The sequence below is a fragment of the Scheffersomyces stipitis genome, chromosome 6 (assembly GCF_000209165.1).
Source record: "Scheffersomyces stipitis CBS 6054 chromosome 6, complete sequence".
NCBI classification, from domain to species: domain Eukaryota; kingdom Fungi; phylum Ascomycota; class Pichiomycetes; order Serinales; family Debaryomycetaceae; genus Scheffersomyces; species Scheffersomyces stipitis.
The window spans coordinates 1,019,086-1,041,475 of record NC_009046.1 but is presented as its reverse complement, the minus strand read 5'-3'; the positions used below and the strand labels follow the sequence as shown (position 1 = coordinate 1,041,475).

The 22,390-nt window shown below is 40.4% G+C and overlaps 8 protein-coding genes across 8 annotated transcripts; 6 read left to right on the top strand and 2 right to left on the bottom strand. All coding sequences in view use genetic code 12, as the record gives it.

The window, feature by feature from the left end:
* Positions 1 to 2,852: 2,852 nt before the first annotated feature.
* Positions 2,853 to 3,842, top strand: PICST_32944 (predicted protein; the record flags this gene model as incomplete). Its single annotated transcript, XM_001385855.1, has 1 exon — positions 2,853 to 3,842. The coding sequence occupies one exon, from the start codon at positions 2,853 to 2,855 to the stop codon at positions 3,840 to 3,842; it is 990 nt and encodes a 329-aa protein (XP_001385892.2).
* Positions 3,843 to 7,104: 3,262 nt separating this feature from the next.
* Positions 7,105 to 8,049, top strand: PICST_84906 (predicted protein; the record flags this gene model as incomplete). The annotated part of the gene is made up of 1 exon (XM_001385854.1): positions 7,105 to 8,049. One exon carries the CDS (start codon positions 7,105 to 7,107, stop codon positions 7,861 to 7,863), a length of 759 nt encoding a protein of 252 aa, XP_001385891.1.
* A 19-nt stretch (positions 8,050 to 8,068) lies between these two features.
* Positions 8,069 to 9,583, bottom strand: DAL1 (putative allantoate permease; the record flags this gene model as incomplete). The annotated part of the gene is made up of 1 exon (XM_001385516.1): positions 8,069 to 9,583. One exon carries the CDS (start codon positions 9,581 to 9,583, stop codon positions 8,069 to 8,071), a length of 1,515 nt encoding a protein of 504 aa, XP_001385553.2.
* Positions 9,584 to 9,703: 120 nt separating this feature from the next.
* Positions 9,704 to 10,365, top strand: PICST_32941 (predicted protein; the record flags this gene model as incomplete). The annotated part of the gene is made up of 3 exons (XM_001385853.1): positions 9,704 to 9,827; positions 10,124 to 10,241; positions 10,305 to 10,365. The coding sequence occupies 3 exons, from the start codon at positions 9,704 to 9,706 to the stop codon at positions 10,363 to 10,365; spliced, it is 303 nt and encodes a 100-aa protein (XP_001385890.2).
* A 2,699-nt stretch (positions 10,366 to 13,064) lies between these two features.
* CRZ2 (calcineurin responsive zinc-finger) lies at positions 13,065 to 13,811 on the top strand (the record flags this gene model as incomplete). The annotated part of the gene is made up of 3 exons (XM_001385852.1): positions 13,065 to 13,184; positions 13,224 to 13,680; positions 13,711 to 13,811. Coding segments are annotated over 3 exons (678 nt in total), but the record flags the coding sequence as incomplete, so codon positions are not given.
* Positions 13,812 to 16,143: 2,332 nt separating this feature from the next.
* PICST_90190 (mitochondrial groEL-type heat shock protein) lies at positions 16,144 to 18,200 on the top strand. The gene has a single exon (XM_001385851.1). The coding sequence runs from the start codon at positions 16,224 to 16,226 to the stop codon at positions 17,931 to 17,933; it is 1,710 nt and encodes a 569-aa protein (XP_001385888.1). The 5' UTR covers positions 16,144 to 16,223; the 3' UTR covers positions 17,934 to 18,200.
* A 46-nt stretch (positions 18,201 to 18,246) lies between these two features.
* PICST_32937 (predicted protein) lies at positions 18,247 to 19,731 on the top strand (the record flags this gene model as incomplete). Its single annotated transcript, XM_001385850.1, has 1 exon — positions 18,247 to 19,731. One exon carries the CDS (start codon positions 18,247 to 18,249, stop codon positions 19,729 to 19,731), a length of 1,485 nt encoding a protein of 494 aa, XP_001385887.2.
* Positions 19,732 to 19,739: 8 nt separating this feature from the next.
* Positions 19,740 to 21,919, bottom strand: PICST_84817 (predicted protein). The gene is made up of 3 exons (XM_001385515.1): positions 20,622 to 21,919; positions 20,346 to 20,465; positions 19,740 to 20,246 (listed from the first exon to the last, which is right to left on the bottom strand). The coding sequence occupies exons 1-3, from the start codon at positions 21,801 to 21,803 to the stop codon at positions 19,842 to 19,844; spliced, it is 1,707 nt and encodes a 568-aa protein (XP_001385552.2). The 5' UTR covers positions 21,804 to 21,919; the 3' UTR covers positions 19,740 to 19,841.
* Positions 21,920 to 22,390: the final 471 nt, after the last annotated feature.

The window sequence follows — 22,390 nt, the reverse complement described above, 5'->3', positions numbered from 1 at the left end:
GGGGTTAGAAGAAGTTTAAAGTGTTCTATTTACTTATCTTAGTGTATTCGTTTAAGTTGAATATATGTTGGCGTATCTGTTCAAGAGAATTATCCTAGACGAGCACAAATTTATTTGCTGAAAGAAGACTTACACCAGAGATAGCTGATTTACGAAATTTTAATCCCTATAATTAGACGATGAAGGGGTAATGAAGCCCACTGTTGGTCGTTTTTGGCAGCATTCACAACTTAAGCCTGGATTAAAGAAATTTCTTTAGAATTTTAGTCTGTAGAACAGAGACCATAAATTGTTCTGCGAATTTGCAATATCATTTAGACGCCAAATCATCTCACAAAATTTCAATTCAGTTGAAACGAGACAGTAAAAGTGTCAAGAATCAGCGAGCATCATGCAACAAAATCGATATCTTTTACCGAACCAGAACCGCAGCAATTTCATATTGAAGTCCGAATGGAAGGAAAGAAAATTGCGCTGCATGAAAAGAGCCTGAAAGCGCTCAAACAGATATGCACCTAATTTTTTAGACTAGTAGCTACATTTTGTGATATTACGAAAAGACGCCTGAAGTTGCCGTACAAGAAATTGAAAAATCTTCAAAATGCCTAAGACATGAAGTCAAGCTCTGCAGAAGCTTTGCTGCAGAAATGACGACACAGGTATTGAGATGAGTATAAGTTCCATCAGAAGCGTCATTACAACTGTGGTTTGTTAAATTCCCTGAATTCTGGGACTCTGTGGAAGAGTAACAGCTACCATCTGGTTACAAGCTTGAGAGAAAACTTTAACTCGCTTCATTCAATAATTTTTGGTACTCTAATACCAAGCTATTTCGATGTCAAAAGTTCATACCATTTAAGGTGTTGGCAGATTTAAAAATACGTATAGGCAATATGTACGCCCCAAAATGTGTAATCAGATCTGACATTGAGATTAAATCGCAGTAATTATACGAGTTTTTCGGTGGTAATAAAAATCACAAAAGCCCAGTTGCCTAGGTTCCAGTTGGAATTCATGCGGTCTAAGGAAATCGTTCAATGAGCTTCGATCGGGGGAGAAACTGGAGAGACAGCCAAGGAAGCATTCGGGGTGCGTTCTGTGCTCGTGGAGTCCGCCACAGTGTGTTCGGAGTCTAGCCAGAGCATCTCATGATGGCATCTCGTAAACTCCTAATAATAAAAATAAAAAGAGTTAGGTGATCTTGCTACAATAATGAGAACTTCTTCGTTCTGTGAAATCGACAGATCTTCTTCGGTAGATCTCATTAGATTTTAGTAATAAATGACATATAGAGGGGTCCATGAGGGGCGCTATCCTTTCCATGTCGCGAGACTATCTACACATATACTGCTTCAGTGGGATCTAACTACCATATCGGTCGTCAGAAAACTCATGCAAGCCCCGGCGCTGGTCTTACATAGTAAAAAGATGAAAAATTTTCCTGAGTGATTTATTTCGGCCCTTTTTTATTGCCGATTCAGCAAGCCCTCTAACAGTTTATCGCTAGGCTACAGGATAGCGAAAAGCGTGCTTGAAAATGAAGTAGCCTGTACGTCTACAGATTCCCAAAACAGGACAAGCGTCCGCTCAAGTACACAATGGTATTGTTAAGTAGCAGGGTATATGTAGAATGATTTGTATGTCTGCCAGTTTGTGCTAGCAGGTTGTGGAGGACTAGCGCAATATTGAAGAAATCTTTGTACTATCACACCCACTTAGCCGTTAACGGTCTGTTTGCCCGAAAGAGTTTCCTCCGCTTGGTGCTACCAGTTGCTGGATCTAACTGCGCAACGTCTCGCTCCCAAGCAACCCTATCCGTTACCACGACGCCGAGACACCCATCTGGTGATCGGTAGAGCAAGTGGGAGTGCACGGTGGAGTCAGTTATTATTGTACGAGTCAAATTAGTAGACTCCAGTTGATAATCGAGATCGGATTACACTAAAACTCCAGTGAAAAAATAGCTACGAAAACTGAAAACTACGGGCTATGAATTTCAGAATGGGTTTGTTCTGGTTGGTAGTTTGAAAATCGTGGCTAGTAGATCTCAGAGATGTTTGTTAATAATAAAAAGGGTTTTTTGTGATCTACACTGTTTAGCCGGCCGGTATTGAGTGAAACGCAATTTGGTTTCCGCCAACAATAGAAATATCTACTCTGTCCCCCACCACCAGCGCCTGTTAGTTTTGTACCTTTCAATATTTGCCATTGTGGCCGTTTTGTTAGGGCATTTATGCACAATGGTAGGTATGCCTACAAGTGAACGATGAAGGAATAGTTGGAAGTTCGGAGAAGTTTAAAAAATAACCTACCCACCTGTGGCCAATACTTGTGCATCTCGGCCACGACACGCCCTGGTGATGCCACGACGATTCCCCTTCCGTTAGACAAGATTATCAAGAAATTTTGTGGCTCATACATGCATTGGTTTGAAGATGGTCTTACAAATAAATTTCAAAAAAAAAAAATGCCAAAGATAATGCGAATTACATATGGCGAAATTCTATATATACTAAGAGAAACCGTTAAAATCTGTCACCTATCTGTAAGAGCCTTTTTTGGCGTTTTCAACTTATACATTTCCCTATATATATTAATACCTTTTGGTTTTGTCTGTATTCTAGTGGGTTCCTAGTCTAGCGGAAGCCAAATTGTACTTATTCTTTATCTCCATCATACTTAAATAGCCTACGGTAACTAGATTATACCGAAGTCGCATTAAATTATATGGACCCATTTTTCACGAAGACTCGGCCTGAACTTATTCTTTATCGCATCTCCGTATCGTTCCAGGCTATCCAAGAGACTTCCTTGTCTGTTTCGCTCCTCGTCCCTCAGAGGTAGCACTCAATATGACGTCTCCCTTTGCTAGTAGTGGGGAGCCCGTTCACGTCTCTTCCAATTCCAGTGGTTCCACAGTCATCGCAACTCATCCCCCTATTATAGACGGTGACCTTAGCAATGAGCTTAACCAGCAGGGTCCCATCTTCAACTACTCCATCAACAACAACCAGTCTATCCACATCATTCCCCTGCTTGACGACTTGCTTGACGACTCTAAGTCCAAAGACAATTACTACACCAAGCAGAACTTTATAGAATTTTTATCCAACATACATTGTGTGGAAAACTTAGAATTTGTCATGGAAGTCAACGAGTTGATCCGCCATCTTGGGTCGGATCTTGCCTTGGTCAAGTGGCAGTCGATGTACGAAAACTTCATCTCCATCAATAGCATTAGCGAAATCAACTTGCCTTGCATGTTTAGACAGCAGTTCAACTATAACGATATACCCTCGCATCACTTGCTTGCTAAATGCAAAAGGATTATCTACGACGATATTCTCATCAACTTGTATAACGAGTTCATCAAGGCTACCAAGAGTAGAATGGACAACGAGTTGAAGAACTCCAACATTGTGTACAGAAGAAAGTCCGAGATCATTTCACCTGAATCTTCGGCTGTTATAGACTACAGCTCCAACAGTTCACCTGTGAGCAACGCTACTATCAAGAAGGCTAGACTGCCCTCTTATTTGGATCCTGCTTTCTACCCAGACTTGTTTGCCAGAAACTGCAATACAGATACTACGTACATGATTTTGGACGAATCTATAATTAACGGTGACGACGAAGACGACGAAGACGACGAAGACATGGAGGGAAATAGCAGGGCTACTTTCTCGCATGATTCAACTAGAAATAACAGTTCGTCGTCGCAAACTTCCAACAGCCGTGGTTCGTCTATTGGCTCCATCATGGACTCGTTCAAGAACGTAGACTACATCAAGTTTGCAAAGGTCAAGAAGTTCAAGTTCAGACGTGCCAGCAACGACGAATAGCCTCCTCATTTTTTGCACATACAACCACTCATCTACATCCCTACAGCCTACTGCTTCTACGGTTGAGTTAATGGTTTGACAATCAAACCTTGACAATTGTTCGTTACGAAAAAGAAAGCAAGTGGGGTATGCCTAATGTAATATAATAATTAATGTTTACTGTTCAAGATTCAGTTCATTTTTTCCGATTTTATTTAGTTTTGTTACTTGCCGTTCTAAGGGGAAATAGTTTTATAGAAGTCATACACATACAACATTATGAAGATAGCGAGAATCACCAACTCACAATACGTAAATCGTGGCGAATAGGGGCCATCTCTGCTTATGAATTGCAATGATTACGGCGGTATAAACCAAGCTGGGTACCGATTCCAAAATCTTCCGGGCTGATGCCATCGTTATTCCCGAGTGCATTGTGGAGCAAACGGTTTTCTAGCATGTACAAAAGTGATCATTTAACTTTAGCCACAGGAAAATAACCGTTGCCAAACTTACACAATTGGTGACAATTTCACAATGGCCCATTTATGCGTCAACGGGATTAAGGAGTATTTGTAATACGCTTGCTTCACGACTCAATGGGGGAATTAATATTTTCAGCAGTGAAACCGTCCAAAAATTGAGGAGCCATCCCCTCTTTCCCCATATTTTGCTTCGCGCTGCTGAAAATAGGAGTTGCTTATCTTTCAATTCAATTTAATAATATTAGATACCCCGTTTATTTATTCTTCACGCTGCCGTCTAATAAAATACCTAATCAGAATAGGTCATACCTTCCTTCAGGAGGAGTACAACTAAATGTAGAACTAAACGTAGTTTACAGTCCGTCTGACCCCTCACGTCTGCTATCACCTCCATTGTTCAACCCCTACAACCGTTTAGATCTCCAGGTACTCCCCCTAAGATTAGACCTTATTATCATGAGAAGCCTGGCTCTCGGTATGGGGAGCAATTCCGCTACTGAGCTTCAGTAAGTCTGGGGGAGGGGTATCTCATAAGTAAATTACAGCCCACGCTGCCGCTGTGACCAAAGCCTAAGTTCTTCACGAGCAACCAGTTTCAATTACTTTTTCTTTTTATGTTCGGCAATGCTATGAGCTTGTTGCTCCATTTCCTCGTTGGGATAGACACAAGAGTATGCCGATTAATGTTTGTAATTGCTTGTTTATACCAGCGATTCGGGGCACACATCGGACCACATACAATTATATAATCAAGCATGGATTGTATGCAGAGGAAATCGTATCCGCATATTTAATTCAAAGTGTAATTCAACTTTAGATAACAGTATGACGTCATGCAACTTCCTAGGCTTTAGCGTTTGCACAGGCACTTTCCTAATAGTGCTGCACAATTTACAAGATCGGCAAGTCCTGATAACATTCCAAACCGAACATAACCTCTAGGATTCCATAGCAGCCATTACACCCCATCACAGCTAAGTATGGTAGGATTTTAAGTTCTCGCATCAGTATGGATTTCTATGACGGAATTGTTTACATTGGATGGAAATCAAAAAAGCTTGTTCTTGATGTGCTTATCTTTCACCGATAATTCTTGTTTATTTTTTTCGTACAATAGTGGCGTAATCAGTTGGACCTCGTACAATACTGTTGACGCATAGGTAGGATGATGAGTCTCTCGTCAATTCCTGTTTGCAATTGTGGGTTCAGTTTGCAATATTTGTGGCGGTCATGGTCGCATTTTGTTAGCGGCATTTCGAGATGTGGGATTTTGAATAATTACTGGCAGCCATTCTGGTCCATATTGTCTGTTTACTTCCAAGAATTGTAATTGAAAAGAAAAACGAAGTCCTATTAATAATGTTAATATGGGGAGACATCAAGAAATGAAGACTACTGTAGGATCTAGTTGTAAAATGAAGCTATTCTTTTGAAGCAGACCATTATTTTAGTGGTAATCACAATCTGAACATTTTCATTATTATTTGCAAGCTGCGATAGATAAAACTTCTCATGGAATGTGTAATTTCGAATCTGCTGTTAAATCTCTCTGAGAGAAGTCATTCTCCAAATGGATGACTGGAAAGGGGTTCATAATGATGTCCGCTTAAAATCAGGACTAATGTTCCAAAATACAGTCAATCCATTCTTCATAGACATATATGTTGTAAACAATAACACGAATTACCATATCAATTAAGAAATATTACCAATAAGAGCAATACAGCTACTTCTGTACTGGGTCCTTTCTAGCCGTTCTCTCATACCCTCTTCTTCTAAATGAACCTCTGTACGTATATCTTCAAGGATAGGGCAATTCTTGTTCAGTCTCTCTAAAGGTGGTGTTTATATTGTGTCCCATTGGTAAACCATAAACTGTCGTATATTCTACAGTAGGGAAATTTGTGTTTCTGCATCTTTGAAGGCTTGCTAGAATTGCCGCCGAAATTTTGGGTATAAAAGGTACAATTGTTGCGAAAAGTATGTTTCTGTGTATGTAGGAAATGGTTAACCACTTTCGCTTAAGTGTCAAAATAAACCCGCATTACATAGTTATTTTTTGATTTGTCGCAAATTATGTCGAAAGGGTCTATGATCAAAGATGTTTCTTCTTTATGGAACTTTCTACACTCAGAGACATATCCTATCTCCAACTTTAGTTAGAGGCAAATATACCCACTTTCGTCATTTAACCAAATTGTTGTCTAGTTCCACTTCAAGTATCATTTCGTCATAGAATACATTCCCGTTGTGAAGGCTGCATAGGGATATAAACATCATTGCAAAGATGCAGTGGGTACAAGAAGCAGAAGGAAGTAGAAACATAAACTCCATCAGTAATAGCAATTTACCTGTATCATAATTATACGTTGGAGTTATGCCATATTCCAATTTACTTTTGACTTCTAACTTTTTGCTTTTTGCTTTTTGCTTTTTGCTTTTTGCTTTTTGCTCTGCTTTATAAATTTGAAATGACTAACATATCCTAAATTTGTTACAATAGCAATGTGAGTAATTTCTAAGAAAATTAACAAGCATTTCAACGGCGGCGATGAAAGACAGCTACAATACCTCCTATATTGTACTTTCGCCTTTAAGAATGTCGCAGCTGATTCGGACTTTTCTAGAACCGACTGTGACTCCATAGCCCGGAACTTCCTGCATGTCCACTTTAAAAACGTGATGCGTGTAACAAAAAGTAGGCAGATACAATTTCTATATATTTAAGGCAATTGGCATCAATTGATTAGAGTACTGTTTCTTGCAGAGTTCACATTTTTCACATCAATTGATTTTCCATGAGTCAAGAATACGCACGAGTTCCCACTGAGGAACCTCCTTCCTACGACACTCCCAGAGTAGCGGGAGATAATATCCCTGACGACTTCAAGTACTCTGTAGATGTAGCTTCTTGTGAATTACCCATTCGTCAACTTTTCATCAGAAAGGTCTATTCTTTGCTTGCTATCCAGATTCTTGGTACTGTATTAGTCGGCTTTATCATCAGATCAAGTCCTTCAATTAAAGAATGGTGCTTTTCCAACATGTGGCTCTTTGCCATTACCATGATTGGTTCTATAGGTTTCCTTGTCGCTACCCATTTCAAGGCTAGATCATATCCAACCAACTTGTTCTTGTTAGGAGGCTTCACCCTATGTGAAGCTTACTTGATCGGTTTATGTTGCGCCTTTGTAGAGTCCGACATCCTCATACAAGCCTTGTTGCTTACATTCTTCATCTTCATAGGTTTGACGTTGTTTGCTTTCCAGACCAAATACGACTTCACCAGCTGGCAAGGTATAGTCGGTATGGGTTTGTGGGCTTTAATAGGTTGGGGTCTTGTTATGATATTCTTCCCTGGACATTCAAAGACAATTGAGTTGATCTACTCCGGATTGGGCGCCTTGATTTTCAGTGTCTATATCATCATTGATACCCAGCAGATAATGAAAACTGCCCACTTGGACGATGAGATTGTCAGCACCATCCAATTGTACTTGGATGTAGTGAACTTGTTCCTCTTCATCTTGCGAATCTTGAACAACAGAAACGATTAGTTAGAATGTAATGATATCGAAGGTGAATGAAAGACGAATGTCGTTTACTAAAAAATGAAAAGGCAGTGCTAGACACTCAATTTCACATCCAATTGCGATTTTAGTTCGAACTTTCTACTTCTATTCTGAATTTTTAGCTGTTATTAAATGTATATTTTCATATTTACAATAAATTAGATAAATTCCTATGGTGGTCGTTAAGAAATTAGTAGGTGTATCTAAAGTTTCTGTTCTGGATGTCAGTCAAATCCAAGAACTCGTAATTCTCAGGAGCATCTGACTTTGGTTCCAGATCCCTCTTCTCGTTTTCCTTCTTGCAGATGTAGCCAACCCAGAAGGAGATTGGGATACAAGCAATTTGCGTAACCAAGAGAGTGATCTTTGCTGGACGGTACCCTGGAGCAGAATATGCTTGGAATAGTTGAGGTCCAATGATACATGCAACTGAAAATGCAATCATAGTCATGACGCTTCTAAAGAGTTTCTTACTTGTACCAGCAGTGTTGGCACTAATCCAAGTATAGATGAGAGTAATGCATGAAGAGCCACTGTAAAGTAAGTACATCGCAAGCAAATTTCCAACTCTTTGGGAAGTCAAGTTTGTAGACAAGAGCACAATACAACCCACAATGGTTGGTACAAACATTGAAGCCATGAAGTAAGTGATGTGACCATAGCGAGCTACAAGTTGAGTAGCGGCAAGAATGATGATGATGATGAGGGCTCCAACGGGCAATTGAAGCAATGCAGATTCGTAACTGTCAAACCCAAACGAAAGTGTGATAGTGACACTGAACGTTCCAATGGCACCAGTGACAATCTGAGAAGTAATGGTCAACAAGAAGAATGGCCAAGTCAACTTGTCGTGGAATAACAATTCCTTGATCTGGCTCTTCTTGAACTTTTTACTCTTGGTACCAGTTTGGTTAGATCTGACATTTTCCAAAATAATGAGTTTTTCATCATGGTCGAGGAATCTTGCAGAAGTGACATTGTCTGGCAAATAGAACAGGACGAAGACTCCAAAGAGAGAAGTGATGATTCCCATGAAAAGGAAAAGAATCTGCCACGAAAGGAAACGTTCCGTTCTTACATGTTGGAAACCAAATGAAAGTAAGCCACCTACAATGGTAGCTGTTCCGGCCATAACCGACCAGATTCCCATTCTTGCAGCTTGTTGAGGCTTCGTGTAGAACATTCCACTGATAAATATGAGACCAACAGCTGAAGAAGACTCGAAGAGTCCGAGTAAGGTACGGACTACCATCAAAGACGCATAAGTGTCACAAGCTGCATGACATGCAACTACAATACCCCAGCATACAATGAATAATCCTAGAATCTTGGATAATGGAAATCTTTGCAAGCAGTATGCTACAATTGGTTCACCAAAGATGTAAGCAGCATAGAAGATAGTGGAAAGATTGGCAAATTCATTGCCTACCAAATTCTTCTTGATTCCCATTGCAGCAGCATAGTTCAACAAGGACTTGTCGAGAAATTGAAGAAAGTAGATACCACACAATAATGGAAGAATATGGAAATCCACTTTTCTAACTACCTTGGCCAGGTCCTGTTGCAGGAGTTCAAGGGTATCCAAATGGTTCTGCTTCACGAAATGGAAGGCAGCATCGTAGGTGTCTTCTTCCTTCGTTGTAGCCCCTTCAAGCGAATGCGAATCAAATGCTGACTCCGATTTCTTTTCAAGATCGATACTCATTGTTGGCTACAGATCTGAATTCGTATGTATATGAGATGATCTTATGCTCCTTAAATATACGCTCTTGCTGTGGATCCTGGCAAATTAACACCCAAAAAAATTTTCAAATAATACCACCAGATGACCTATTGGGACGACTATGGAATCTTGTCAGCCGTAGCCAAGGACTTGTGGTATTGGTTGCCTTGGAACATCGAAGTATTAATTGATAGATTACTCCAATATCTTGAAAAGATTGGGTCCGGTAAGAGTTTATGCGTTTAAGAGGCACGCACAGCTTTTTTATTTATCGCAGAATTGCAACCATTAAGTGCATGGTCGCATTTTCAGTCGTTGCCCGGAAAACAGATTTCTTCATGCGACTACAAGAAATTAGTCGATTGAGATTTCACCAATCCATCATGATCAGTTGAACTCTTTCACGTGATAATAAGCCTTGGTCCTGGTAGTGCAGGCAAATCTGAACAAGCCTCATTAATGGCTCCTAGGATTTTGTTCCTGCTAAGAATGCTCAATCGCTACTGATTTTTACTATTGTAGACGCACATGCTTGCTTTATTGTTCCCAACCAAGGCATGGTTCAAATGCCCCTGTTTTGGTTTGATTTACGCGTAATCGAGATTAAACGTGGCTACCCAGAGTTCCAGTTCCGAACTTGGTGTGTTCACCTTTTGTGTGTCTCCGTAGTGAATTTCACGTTCGCGACTTTGTGTGCTTGTAGTTCATCTCCGCTCGCTCCAGAATCAAAAAGCTGTTTGGCTCTACAGTTCGGGGGGTTTTAAGGTCTTGTAGCTTTAGGGAACGGCTAGTGTCATTTGACGTGGGACACAAACGAAGGGACTTATTATCTTAATTATCGCAGGTAGTTTTTCTTGTCCTTTTTGAAACACCGAGATAAGTCTACATATTTCTTGGCAAAGGCTTAACTTTTATCCGAATAAAGGCTACTGTGAGGGATGCAGCAGACCCACAGGACAGAATCTATCTGGGGTAGTTCTCGATCTCTTGCAGGGGGTGGGGCAATTACCAATTGCTGGTGCCCGTAATGAGGCATTACCAGCCTTGTTGACTACGGCTAGGTAGAAGCTCTTGGCTGGGATGTGGCAGTTCGTAACTTCTTTTAAGTTGGGGCTGTGTTGAAGGCTCAGTCCGCGGACTACCAGGCGACTACCTTACAAGACATCTCCAGTTTGGAAACAATGTACAGGGCTGTGTCCGATTGTCCAAGATTCGTATTATTCTTAGCTCTACTTTCCCACCTCAATAAGTTTAGACACGTACGGCGAATGAGCAGGAGGCATCTACTGGGTGTCTTGTGCTGTCGCTCCAGCTCAGCCTGCTAGCAAGTGGCGATAATTACCAAAGAAGCCGCTACGGACATAAACCTCTATGGGGTACTCTTGGGAAGCTATCTGTGGAACGATTCTACCAGGGAGTTACCTAAACTGGCGGGCCCCATCCATCGGAGAAATGATCCGTTCCCCTAACCGCTCGCTTCCGAAGCCACAAAAATGCGAACTGACAAATCACAGTCATCTGCCAACTGGAATTAGCATATTTCGAATGTGCAAACCAAGGGACATCTGCCCAGAATTTAATTTTTGTAAACTTTAAAGGGGGCCAGTCGAACCGAATTAGTGGATATTCGAAACGCCAAGGAGGCTCCGGACGAGTGTGTGCTCGTGGTAGAGTTAACCCCCGATAAGTTCGTACATAGAGCCGCTTTCCGTTGGTCCAACACCAGTCGGAGCACGTCGTTCATCACAATCAGAGGGCGTGTGACACCCATATGTATTGTGTCCATTACTGCATGAATGGACACCTCATCTACGTGCCAGGGATGAAAAAACGTTGATCCTCAACGTTGGGTGGATTGTGACCAGATGTAATTTGATTGCCGGCAAAGCCAGTGCCAAGAAATTCACATCTGCTTTCCTAGCGTTAGAAATCGATTAGATTCATTTTTTATTTTATCTTTTTGTCGAAGTTATGATGTGGGGAGACGACAGGCTTCCAATGACTCCAACGAAAACGGTACAGCTGCGAGATGTATCGAGAACCAATCGTGATTGGTTGGTCTGCTCTTGTTGGTTCATCTTGCGATTCGGGGAGGGGTATCCGTGCACCTGGCACAAAGCGCTGGGTACATAATAATATTATGGTACAATATCGTAATTGCTCTGGATTTCTAATTCACGCTTAGACAGTAGATGCTCTCGAACCAAAAGTGAAATCTCTGTCCAAGCCTATGTCGTCATTATCTGAGTAATTCTTCAGTTTAGCCTAGGTCGTATACAAAGGTTGGTTCCTAAAATAGTTAAATTCTTGTCGGTCCGAGCGATTTTTGTAAGCCAGTGCTTTTTATCTGGATAAACGTTCAAATAGTACCTGGAGCGGCTACGTAATTGCAGAACACAGGGCCGGCCTACCCACTTCAGCACCTTCTAATAAACGCTATGTTTTCGAGCACAATACTCTCCTCTAGCAGCCACTAATGTAGCAATACACTCATCTGACGTACCACAGCCCACTAGTTTTGATTAGAATCGACTACATTTGATTATTTTTTCCGTCCCATTTTTTTTTTGTTTTTATTTTTTCGTTCGAACTACATTTCATATACCGCTAACACGAACATTGACAGGTTTCTGACCCCAGCAGAATTTCATTTTTCTTGGTATATATATATAGATTTTCCTATTTTCAATTTTTATTTCCTAGGCCCGACTTCTTATCGGATTTATTTATATTGAATGCTAACTTTGAGGTGAACCATTTCTTACCTGATATAGTTTATGACATATCTCACTACGGAGACAGATTTTCATTGGTGAGGCATTTTGGACTTTGGGTGATATTCTGACATTTGAGCCATATTCTTTTCCAAAAATATCCTTCAACATATCCCTTCTTCCCAATCCCTACCTATCGTAATAACCCTGGTGCAACACAGGCATATTTAAACATGAGTACCAACTCCTACCAGGAATACTATCCATCGGCTAGTATGGTTCCTCCTATTTCATCATCGAACGTTAATACCACATCATCCAACAGTCACACAATGTATGCAAATACAGAAGCAAAGCAGCTTCCTTCGATTAGTATCGTAAACCAGCAGACTCAGCAACCTCTGTTGCTGCCACGTCCACCTCCACCTTCGTTGATTCCTTCTTCCGGGGCAGTTAATAACTTAAACGGATCATCAGCCAATCTGTACCATTACCCAACCACATCTACCTTCTTACCACCAAATGAATATTTCTATTCGTATAACAATTACGGAACTACATATGTAGCTAATCCTGGTGTTAATGCTTCATATGCCCCGCCTGCGACTTCTCAAAGGATTATTGGTGCTCCTATGGGATACCTTCCCAACTCGTCAGCAAACGGAACTTTGCCAATACCAAACAGTAATTTACCAAACGCACAGAATGGATACGGCTATCATACCTATGGTTCCGGTAGTCCTCTTCATCCAATTTTACCATCTACGCAGGCGCCTCATGGTCGTAATGGCTACCCAATTAGCCCAGTATCCATCCATGATATTACCAGAGATGCTACCTCATCTGCATCTTCAACATCCTCTTCTTCGGTTGCTTCCAATGGTTTATACCCTGGCTATCATTCTCAGGGCTCTAGCAATTTGCCTATCGATTACTCGTCGATAGTATCTTACACAATATCTCCTTCCTTGAAAAGAAAGAGAAGAAGAAGAAAGCAATCTTTGGAAGTGGATCCGGCTACAGGTGCTGCTGGCTCAGAAACATACCCTTGTGAGGTTTGCGACAAGGTTTTCTTGAAGCCATACAATTTGAAATCGCATATGAAAACACACTCCCTGGATAAACCATTCAAGTGTTCTCATTGCTTTAAAACATTTGCAAGAAGCCATGATAAGAAACGTCACGAGCTATTACACAACGGAGTTAAAAATTTCAAGTGTGAGGGCTATCTACAAGATGGTGTAACAAAGTGGGGATGCGGAAAGAAGTTTGCAAGAAGTGATGCCTTATCTCGTCATTTCAGAACGGAGACAGGGTGGCTCTGCATCAGACCTCTTATGGATGAAGCAAAACGCTTAGAGGAAAGTAATAAGGAAGCTAATGGTATGCCAATAGATCCTAACAATCCAAGGGCCGTCCTTAGTCAAGGCGAAATGACCCCTGGTGAATTCTTGGATAGTTCCTCTTTCATCCGAAGATTAATTCAAAGCAAGTAGAACTTTGACGTCTTCTCTCTTTCTACTTTTTGCATATTTTTATCGGTTTCCTTTGGTTTGCATCTCCATATTTGGCAGAGTCTGTTTAATTCTAACTTTTTTACATCGTAATCGGTGTATCTAATTATTAATGACATGGTATTTCACTATATACTTTCAATAAAGGTCTAAAAATACTTAATCCTATAGGGACTAGAATTCCATTATTGAAGATGTGTTTCGATGTGATTATCGTTATATTTTACCATTATACACCTTAGTTGGTTAAATTTGAAAACAAAAGAAAATTTCTCGGCTTTTAATTCTGTAGTCTACGAAAATCATCGAATGCAAATTTAATGTTCCATTCGAATGCTAGACTGCTATTTGCCAACAGTGTCTTTATTTCAAAAATGGTAGTTTGGGCCATGTACAGCATTTTGTTGCATTATATGTGGCAACATTTTTTGTTTCGATTCAAAAAGGGGTTCGGTGTTCAAGAGGAGTAAAGAAATGAAATAGTCCTAAATTGTCTCAAATCTGTATCTTCTGAATTTTAAATTAGTTCAGTAAGTCATTGTAAGTGGTACCCTCTAAAACTACCTTCTAAATGTGTCTTCTATAAGTATCTTGCTAGGCAATACTTGAATAGTTGCAGCTTCTGTGGTCTTCTAGGAACTGAAAAAGGTTTCAGCTTTGGCGTCATGGCTTAGGAGATTTTTATGAATTTCTGGAAACTCAAGAAAATTTGTTGATGAAGCAATACAATTAATGGAAACTCTTGTTATACTTTGACATACCTTTCCTGCTATTTCGTAACTATATATCATGCAAAATTGTTTGATATTACGATTGGAATAAATGCAAGAGGAAGTTTGATAGATTGATTGACGATTGTCATGGCACTCAAATCCCTGTTATGTCGGTAAGTAATTAATATGGAGAGTAAGTTAAAGCTTCCTAGAGAGTCTTCATCACTAAAAGATGTTTCTTTGGCACTCTATTAAGAGAATATTCATTAATATCAATTCGTTCCAGGTTTGCTTGCAGTTGGGAAAGCGATTCTTTGTTGGCTAATGAGGACAAACTGTCATAAATTAAGAATCCAAATTCCAGAGAACACAATTCTATTAGATTGTTATCTGTTTTGGTCGATGTGACTTCTTATTCTTATATTGAATATCCTGAAAACGTCGAAAGCATCATTACTTTCAAAAACAGAGTTCGATAAAGAGCCAAATTAATCCTAAAGGAGACACCGAATAAGAAAAATAAGGGGAGATGTTTAGACCTTTCAATAATTCCTTCCTCCATTAAGATCTACATCATTTCTCTTGTCCTTACCCTTGAGAACATCCATGGATTATTGTATTGGAACTAGTTTTAAGAATTTGCCGAGTTGGTGTATACTAAGCAACATATGTAACTGAAAGACAAAAGCTTGAAAATCCCTTAATTCAAGAATTACATTCGAAGCTTAAGTCATTATCCCAGCTTCTGGAACCAAATATTCCATTCCAACTATTCTTCTATTTCGATGGTAATGAAAAAATATACCCTAAATTTTGTACTTTGATGATCATGCTATAAGTCAAGTGGTGTAAATTTGAAAAAGTTAAATTTACAATGGAATATTCAAGAGAATTTATCTGACGATTTTCCCTTGTCCGAAACTCTTGTCGATATTCAAGAAAGCATAAAGTGAAAGGTAAGCATCAACTAAAAATCATTCAACTTATTTTTGGTTTCGAGAATGATTTCTACAATTAACAGTCTACGACTTCTACAAGTGGTAATGTGAAAGAATTTATGGGAGAAGAACCCTGGCAAGAAAATAATTGCTGCTAGAAACTGAGGTTGGCTACGAAAATTGACTGGTCATTGTGAATATGTAATAGATGCTATAAATATGACAGTTGTTCAAGACTCGCCAAAGGATTGAAGCTGCAACATCTTTAAAGGTGAAAGTTATGCACTAACAGTGAGTTCACCAAAAGACAAATGAAGTGGCATCAAGAAAAAAATTGGCTAGACAATGCCAGTTTACTGGAGCAAAAAAAAGAGTACCATGTCGATTATTTGATCGTTCAAGCCTATAGTTTACTGCTATCACATATTCAAATCTTTGCTTGGTTGAAGTCCTGATCATTCAATTGCAGCTTAGAGCCACAAAATAGCAACCGCTTATTGCCCGGGGTTGTTTGAGTCCACGTGTGCTTGTGCGCGTGATCTGATTTGGCTCCGAATATTCTGGAAAATTTTTCAGACAAATTGCTGGAGAAATATATAAGTGTGCATAAGTCGTCCGGGCCCCACCCGAGACTCCAGTGAATTTTTCAATTTTCAATATTCAATTTTCCATACCCAGTGGAACTTGCAATTCTTGTTCAACCAACAGTCCGTCTGTAGATAGTACATAGAAATATTAACACAATGTTGAGAGCCAGTCGTCCAACCGTGAGAAACGCTACCGTTTCGTTTGTTCGTCATTTGTCGCATAAGGAATTGAAGTTCGGAGTTGAAGGAAGAGCTGCCTTGTTGAAGGGTGTCAACACTTTGGCCGATGCCGTTTCCGTGACTTTAGGACCAAAGGGTCGTAATGTTTTGATTGAACAACAGTTTGGTGCTCCTAAGATCACCAAGGATGGTGTCACTGTGGCCAGATCAATTACCTTGCAAGACAAGTTTGAAGATATGGGAGCCAAGTTGTTGCAAGAAGTCGCTTCCAAGACCAACGAAAGCGCCGGTGACGGTACCACTTCTGCTACCATCTTGGGTAGATCTATCTTTACCGAATCCGTTAAGAACGTTGCCGCTGGCTGTAACCCAATGGACTTGAGAAGAGGATCTCAGGCCGCTGTGGAGGCTGTGGTTAACTTCTTGCAACAGAACAAGAAGGAAATCACCACTTCTGAGGAAATCGCTCAGGTTGCCACCATTTCTGCTAATGGTGATGAACATATCGGTAACTTGTTGGCTTCGGCTATGGAAAAGGTTGGTAAGGAAGGTGTCATCACCGTCAAGGAAGGTAAGACTTTGGAAGACGAGTTGGAAGTCACCGAAGGTATGAGATTCGACCGTGGTTTCATTTCTCCTTACTTCATCACCAACACCAAGTCCGGCAAAGTCGAATTCGAAAACCCTTTGATCTTGTTGTCGGAAAAGAAGATCTCTTCCATCCAAGACATCTTGCCATCTTTGGAATTGTCCAACCAAACCAGAAGACCCTTGTTAATTCTCGCTGAAGACGTCGATGGTGAGGCCTTGGCTGCTTGTATCTTGAACAAGTTGAGAGGACAAGTTCAGGTCTGTGCCGTCAAGGCTCCTGGCTTTGGTGACAACAGAAAGAACACTTTAGGTGACATTGCAATCCTCACTGGTGGTACTGTTTTCACTGAAGAATTGGACATCAAACCAGAAAACGCCACCGTCGACTTGTTGGGTTCTGCTGGTTCTATTACTGTCACCAAGGAAGACACCGTTGTCTTAAACGGTGAAGGTTCAAAGGACAACATTGCCGCTAGATGTGAACAGATCAGAGTCTCTGTGGAAGATGCTCTTACCACCGAATACGAAAAGGAAAAGTTGCAAGAAAGATTGGCCAAGTTGTCTGGCGGTGTTGCTGTCATCAAGGTCGGGGGTTCTTCTGAAGTCGAAGTAGGTGAAAAGAAGGACCGTTATGACGATGCCTTGAACGCTACCAGAGCTGCTGTTCAGGAAGGTATCTTGCCAGGTGGAGGTACCGCCTTGATCAAGGCTTCGAGAATCTTGGACGAAGTCAAGGCTAATTCTGCTAACTTTGACCAAAAGTTGGGTGTTGAAGCTATCAAGGCTGCCATCACTAAGCCAGCCAAGAGAATCATCGAAAACGCTGGTGAAGAATCGGCTGTTATCGTCGGTAAGATCTATGACGACTTATCCTTCAACAACGGTTACGATTCCGCTAAGGGCGAGTTCACTGACATGATTGCTGCTGGTATCATTGATCCATTCAAGGTTGTCAAGAACGGTTTGGTTGACGCCAGCGGTGTTGCTTCTTTGTTGGCCACTACCGAATGTGCTATTGTCGATGCTCCAGAACCAAAGGGTGCTCCAGCCGCTCCACCAGCCGGTGGTATGGGTGGTATGCCAGGTATGTTCTAAACGGAATGACTGAGCCATTGATGAATTTGACGTTTAAGCATAAAGAATGAAAATGACATTTACTGTACAGAGAACAGAGTTTGACAGCTTGTTGTTGTCGTCTCCTAGCTCTATATCTATTTTATTGTATATAGTCTTAATTAGTATAGAGTTTCTGCAATCGTTGTAGTTCATATTGTACTTGTTAACTAAGGTGTGCTAGAAATGCGCACTATCTGATGAGCATCGAATTTATTTCTGAAATTTAATATATACAATCTCTTCTTTTAACTGTTCATTGGAGATCGCTAACTTTAGGTGATGAGGCAGTATCATGTTCGAGGACATCGTATATAGAAACGCCGGGAACGAAGGTGGAAACCAGAATCTCGGCAGGCTTCTATCGAAATATATTGAAATCAAGAAATTTGAAGAAATCTACAAGCAAGACCACAGTCATAAAACAAGATCAAAGCTTCGCAAGAGCAAATATATCAAGAAAGCCTTGAAGGTCATACATCGAGAGCTAAAAAAACGCCTTAAACCTGAAGAAACATACGAAATATGGCATGGTCTAGACCACCTTAACGCCAATGTAGAGAAGAAGAAACAGAATAATACCAAATCCAAAATCAGAGATGAAGACAATCCAAGCGAATTTGCAAAGAAGATCATAGAAAGAATAGAAGCTGGCTCTGAAAATGAGCATACTTCCGCATACGACGATTATGATGAATATAATCATAAGATTCAGTCCACACTAGCCAAGTTTACAGGAGCGTTTGATAGCTCTAACCATTGGGTGAAATCAAGTTTCTTGATACGAACAAATGGGCTAGAAGTATTGCCCACTATCAAACAGGAGAATAAAGACTATGTTCAAAGGCAGCATATAGGAAATTTGAAAGTCTTACTACATTTGAATGTTTTGCGCCAAAATTGGGATTTAGCATACAAGATCTTCTGTTTGTTAATTCGGTTACCAAGTGTAGACATTAGAGCAATTTGGCCCATCGGAATAGAAATTCTTATAAGACAGCAAGAGAAATTAACCCACGAGGGTGCAGAAAGAATAACATCCAAGGATGAAAGATTCTATGATTGGCTTTCGTCGTTCTTCACCATTGCTTATGTCAACGCAGCCCACCTGGATGGCCCTTCAAAAGTATCCTTGGCTCCGATCTGGAGATCTGGGTCTAAATCTCATACCCCATTGTATATCGTGTCGTCCTTGTGGAATTTGTTGTCTAAAGGAAAGTATCAAACTCTAGAACAAAGGCTTGGTGAGTTAGTTTTGGAACCTCCATATAATAGTGACGGGGTTTTCTACTTTTTGATGGTTCTCTGCAACATCGTAGAAGCCACAGAAATAGTGAATCGTTTTCTAAAGGACCGAACTGATTACATTGATGGTGTTGTTAGTAGGGCTATCGATTCAGATGGAGTAGTTATCTCCCTTGAGAGACTCGTTGCCTCCATAGAAAAGAATCTCAAAATGTGTGATACTCTCCATTTCGTCTATTCCAAAGAGACTATAGATAATCAGATCGCGCTCCTTTTTCATTTGGTTAGGGCGGATATCAGGGCCAAACTGATCGAGGATGAAGATGAAAGTGAAGAATCGTCTGCAGATGAAATTGCCGATTTTCCTGAAGACAATGAACTTCCTAGATATGGAAGTAGGCGTGCTAGTAACGTCCTGGATGACCTTGAATCGCCCGAGTTTAACGAGGAGTTTGAGCTGAATAGATATCCCGATGCTCAGGCTCAAAAGAAAGAATCTACAAATGACATGGATATGGACTTTGACTTCGATTAGACCCAGCTGCCCAATTATTATTGTATTATATCTACGTATGACTGAACGAAACAATTTGGTATCGTTTTGTGCCAACTAATATACATAACCCCCGATTTATTCACATTAGTTTACTCCTCGGGTTCTCCATCTTGTTTGACCTGAGTGAAGGGATAGATTATTCTATTGTTAATTGGCTCAACTTGCCGTATTTTCAAAGCACCCTTTTGAAATCTTGAGAAACTGACATAGTAATCGACTCTCCCCCCTGACTCGATAAATGTGGTTCTCTTTAATGGCAATACAGCCCAACCAGGAGGTAATAGAGAATTTGGTGGAAGCTTGATGGTTTGTCTTTCACCTGAAGGGTTAGACGGAGTTGCGACACTAGAATCTGGTATGTTGTTACTAGAGCCTTCAACTACGTCAGCTCCTGAACTATTATCTATTTGAAGTGAAGAGCTCTCTTTGACATCACTCTTTGTTTGGGATTCACTTCCTTCGGATTGTTGCTGATCCTCAATTTCTTCCTGGTTCTGTTCATGTGCTGTTTGATCTCTTTGCATGTTATCTTGTGAAATGTTTCTATTCATATTGAGGATATCAGCGAATCCTTGAAGCCTTCTTTGTAGTACATCCTCAGGATTTGCAGGAATTTCTCTCTGTGCTTGATTTTCGTTTTCTTCTAATTGATGTTGTTGAGCTTCTTCTTGGTTTTGTTCTTGAGGATGATTTGCCTCTTCTCTTTGGATATTCTGGTCTCTTTGGATATTATCTTGTGGATTGTTTCTGTGTACATTAAGGAGATCTGTGAATTCTTGCAACCTTATCTGCAATGCTTCTGCTGGGTTGACAGCCGGCTGGGCTGGTTGACCCTGGCCCTGTTGAGGATCAACTGTTTGCGCGTTCACCTGATCAGGAGGATCGAACACTTTCTTTCTACAGAGTGGACAGCTATCTGATCTTTCAAGCCATTCTTTTAAACAACCCATATGCAATATATGACCACATGGTAGTGCCTTGGGCCTTCTTCTGGCTGGTAGGCTCTTTTTGAAATTCGTTTCGTAGTCTTCAACCGAGTTCATATCTTCACGACAAATAATACACAAGTTGTCAGTTGCCTCTAAATCTTCTTTTGTGGCAGTTCGAAGTTGGTTGTCCAAACGCTTAGAAGATTCGATAAATGCAAATAATTGCCTGACTTCTGTGTAGGTTTGCTTCAAACTGGAATAGGTTCCTTGGAGCATAGATATAGGAAGGGACAACACGGAATGGAAAGTTAACAAATAGATGAAAGCTAGATATGATACTGCCATCAAAGACGATGATGCTATGTCTATACCTTTGCTGTAAAAAGCTTTTGTTTCCCATATTATGTCGATATCTTCGTCAAGAAAGTCGTCGTCATCTTCACTATTGTCGTGGTGCTCATTTATTCTATAGACTGCCAATTCGTAGATGTTGATAAACATCTTTGCACAGTAAGTGAGGGCTTCAACTCCCTGTATGGCAAACTCGAAGCCAAACAAGAGACAGACCACGGAATTTATACCCTGGAAGACGTCGTAGACAAGCAATTTAGCAATTGAGAAATCAAGGAATATGAAAAAGAAGACAAGCCAGAAATAGAGATTGAACACATACTTCTTGATTATTATGGCTCTCGTGTAAGTTTCATTGTTGGAATTATTAGCGATTCTCAAGTTGACGTAGTCAGCTCTGTCTATCAAGATTATGTGGAAGGCTTTAAAGCCAACGGCCGTTACAAGTAGAAATGAATTGAGCAAAAAATTGTCTGTTGTCGCCAAATTGAAAAGCAAATTACCCGCGTAGAACGGCAATTTCTCCATCAAATGATCTGCTTCTAGCAATCTTAATTCGCCAAAGAGTGACAATTGCAAAATCTTCCCTACCATCACGAAATTCAAAGCCACGCTGTTAATGAGTATTCCAAGTTTGACTCCGTCGGTCATCTCCATCAAAAACACTTCAAAGTTCACCGCTTTAGTCAACGAGTCGTATGATGCCCACGCCAACAGAGCCATGGAAATAATGGTGTACCCTAGTAGGTACTGCATTCCCTTAGGTATCATTGCTTATGTATCTGGGTTTCGTTGTCTAGTGAGGCTATCGTAATTAGTAATTCGTAATTCTTGATGAGTGTCTGAAATATGGGCGAATGAAGTGAGGTTTCCGATTCTACTCTGTGTGTTATATGATTTGCAATTGAAAAATTGAGTTGTCTCAACAGAAGAATATCACTCCTATATATCCTAATGTCACCTCAATCGGCATACTTGTCCCAAATTAAAGCGCCTTGTGCAGTCTCTAAATCAAATAGTTGGGGAACGGAAGTTTCCAAGAGTTCCGAAGCCTGCAGATATTATCAGACATTCTGTTCTTCAGTATTGACATTATGCTCCAGAAGTACTTCTAATTGGTTAATGAATTATGCTGAAATGAGGTGGAAGTGTGCCTCCTCCAGTCGGATCCAAGTAGGCCAAAATGTATACAGATTGCAAAAGTATTCATGAAAAAGTGTTCTTTTAATAGAGCATTTGCAACCATTCTGCTGACACCTCATGCTCCAGTTTAATATGAACTTTTCCATATTTTGCCATCAAGTTAATGGGCAAAGTAATGGGGGTTTTCATTCCTATATAAGAATAGACAGCCGTAC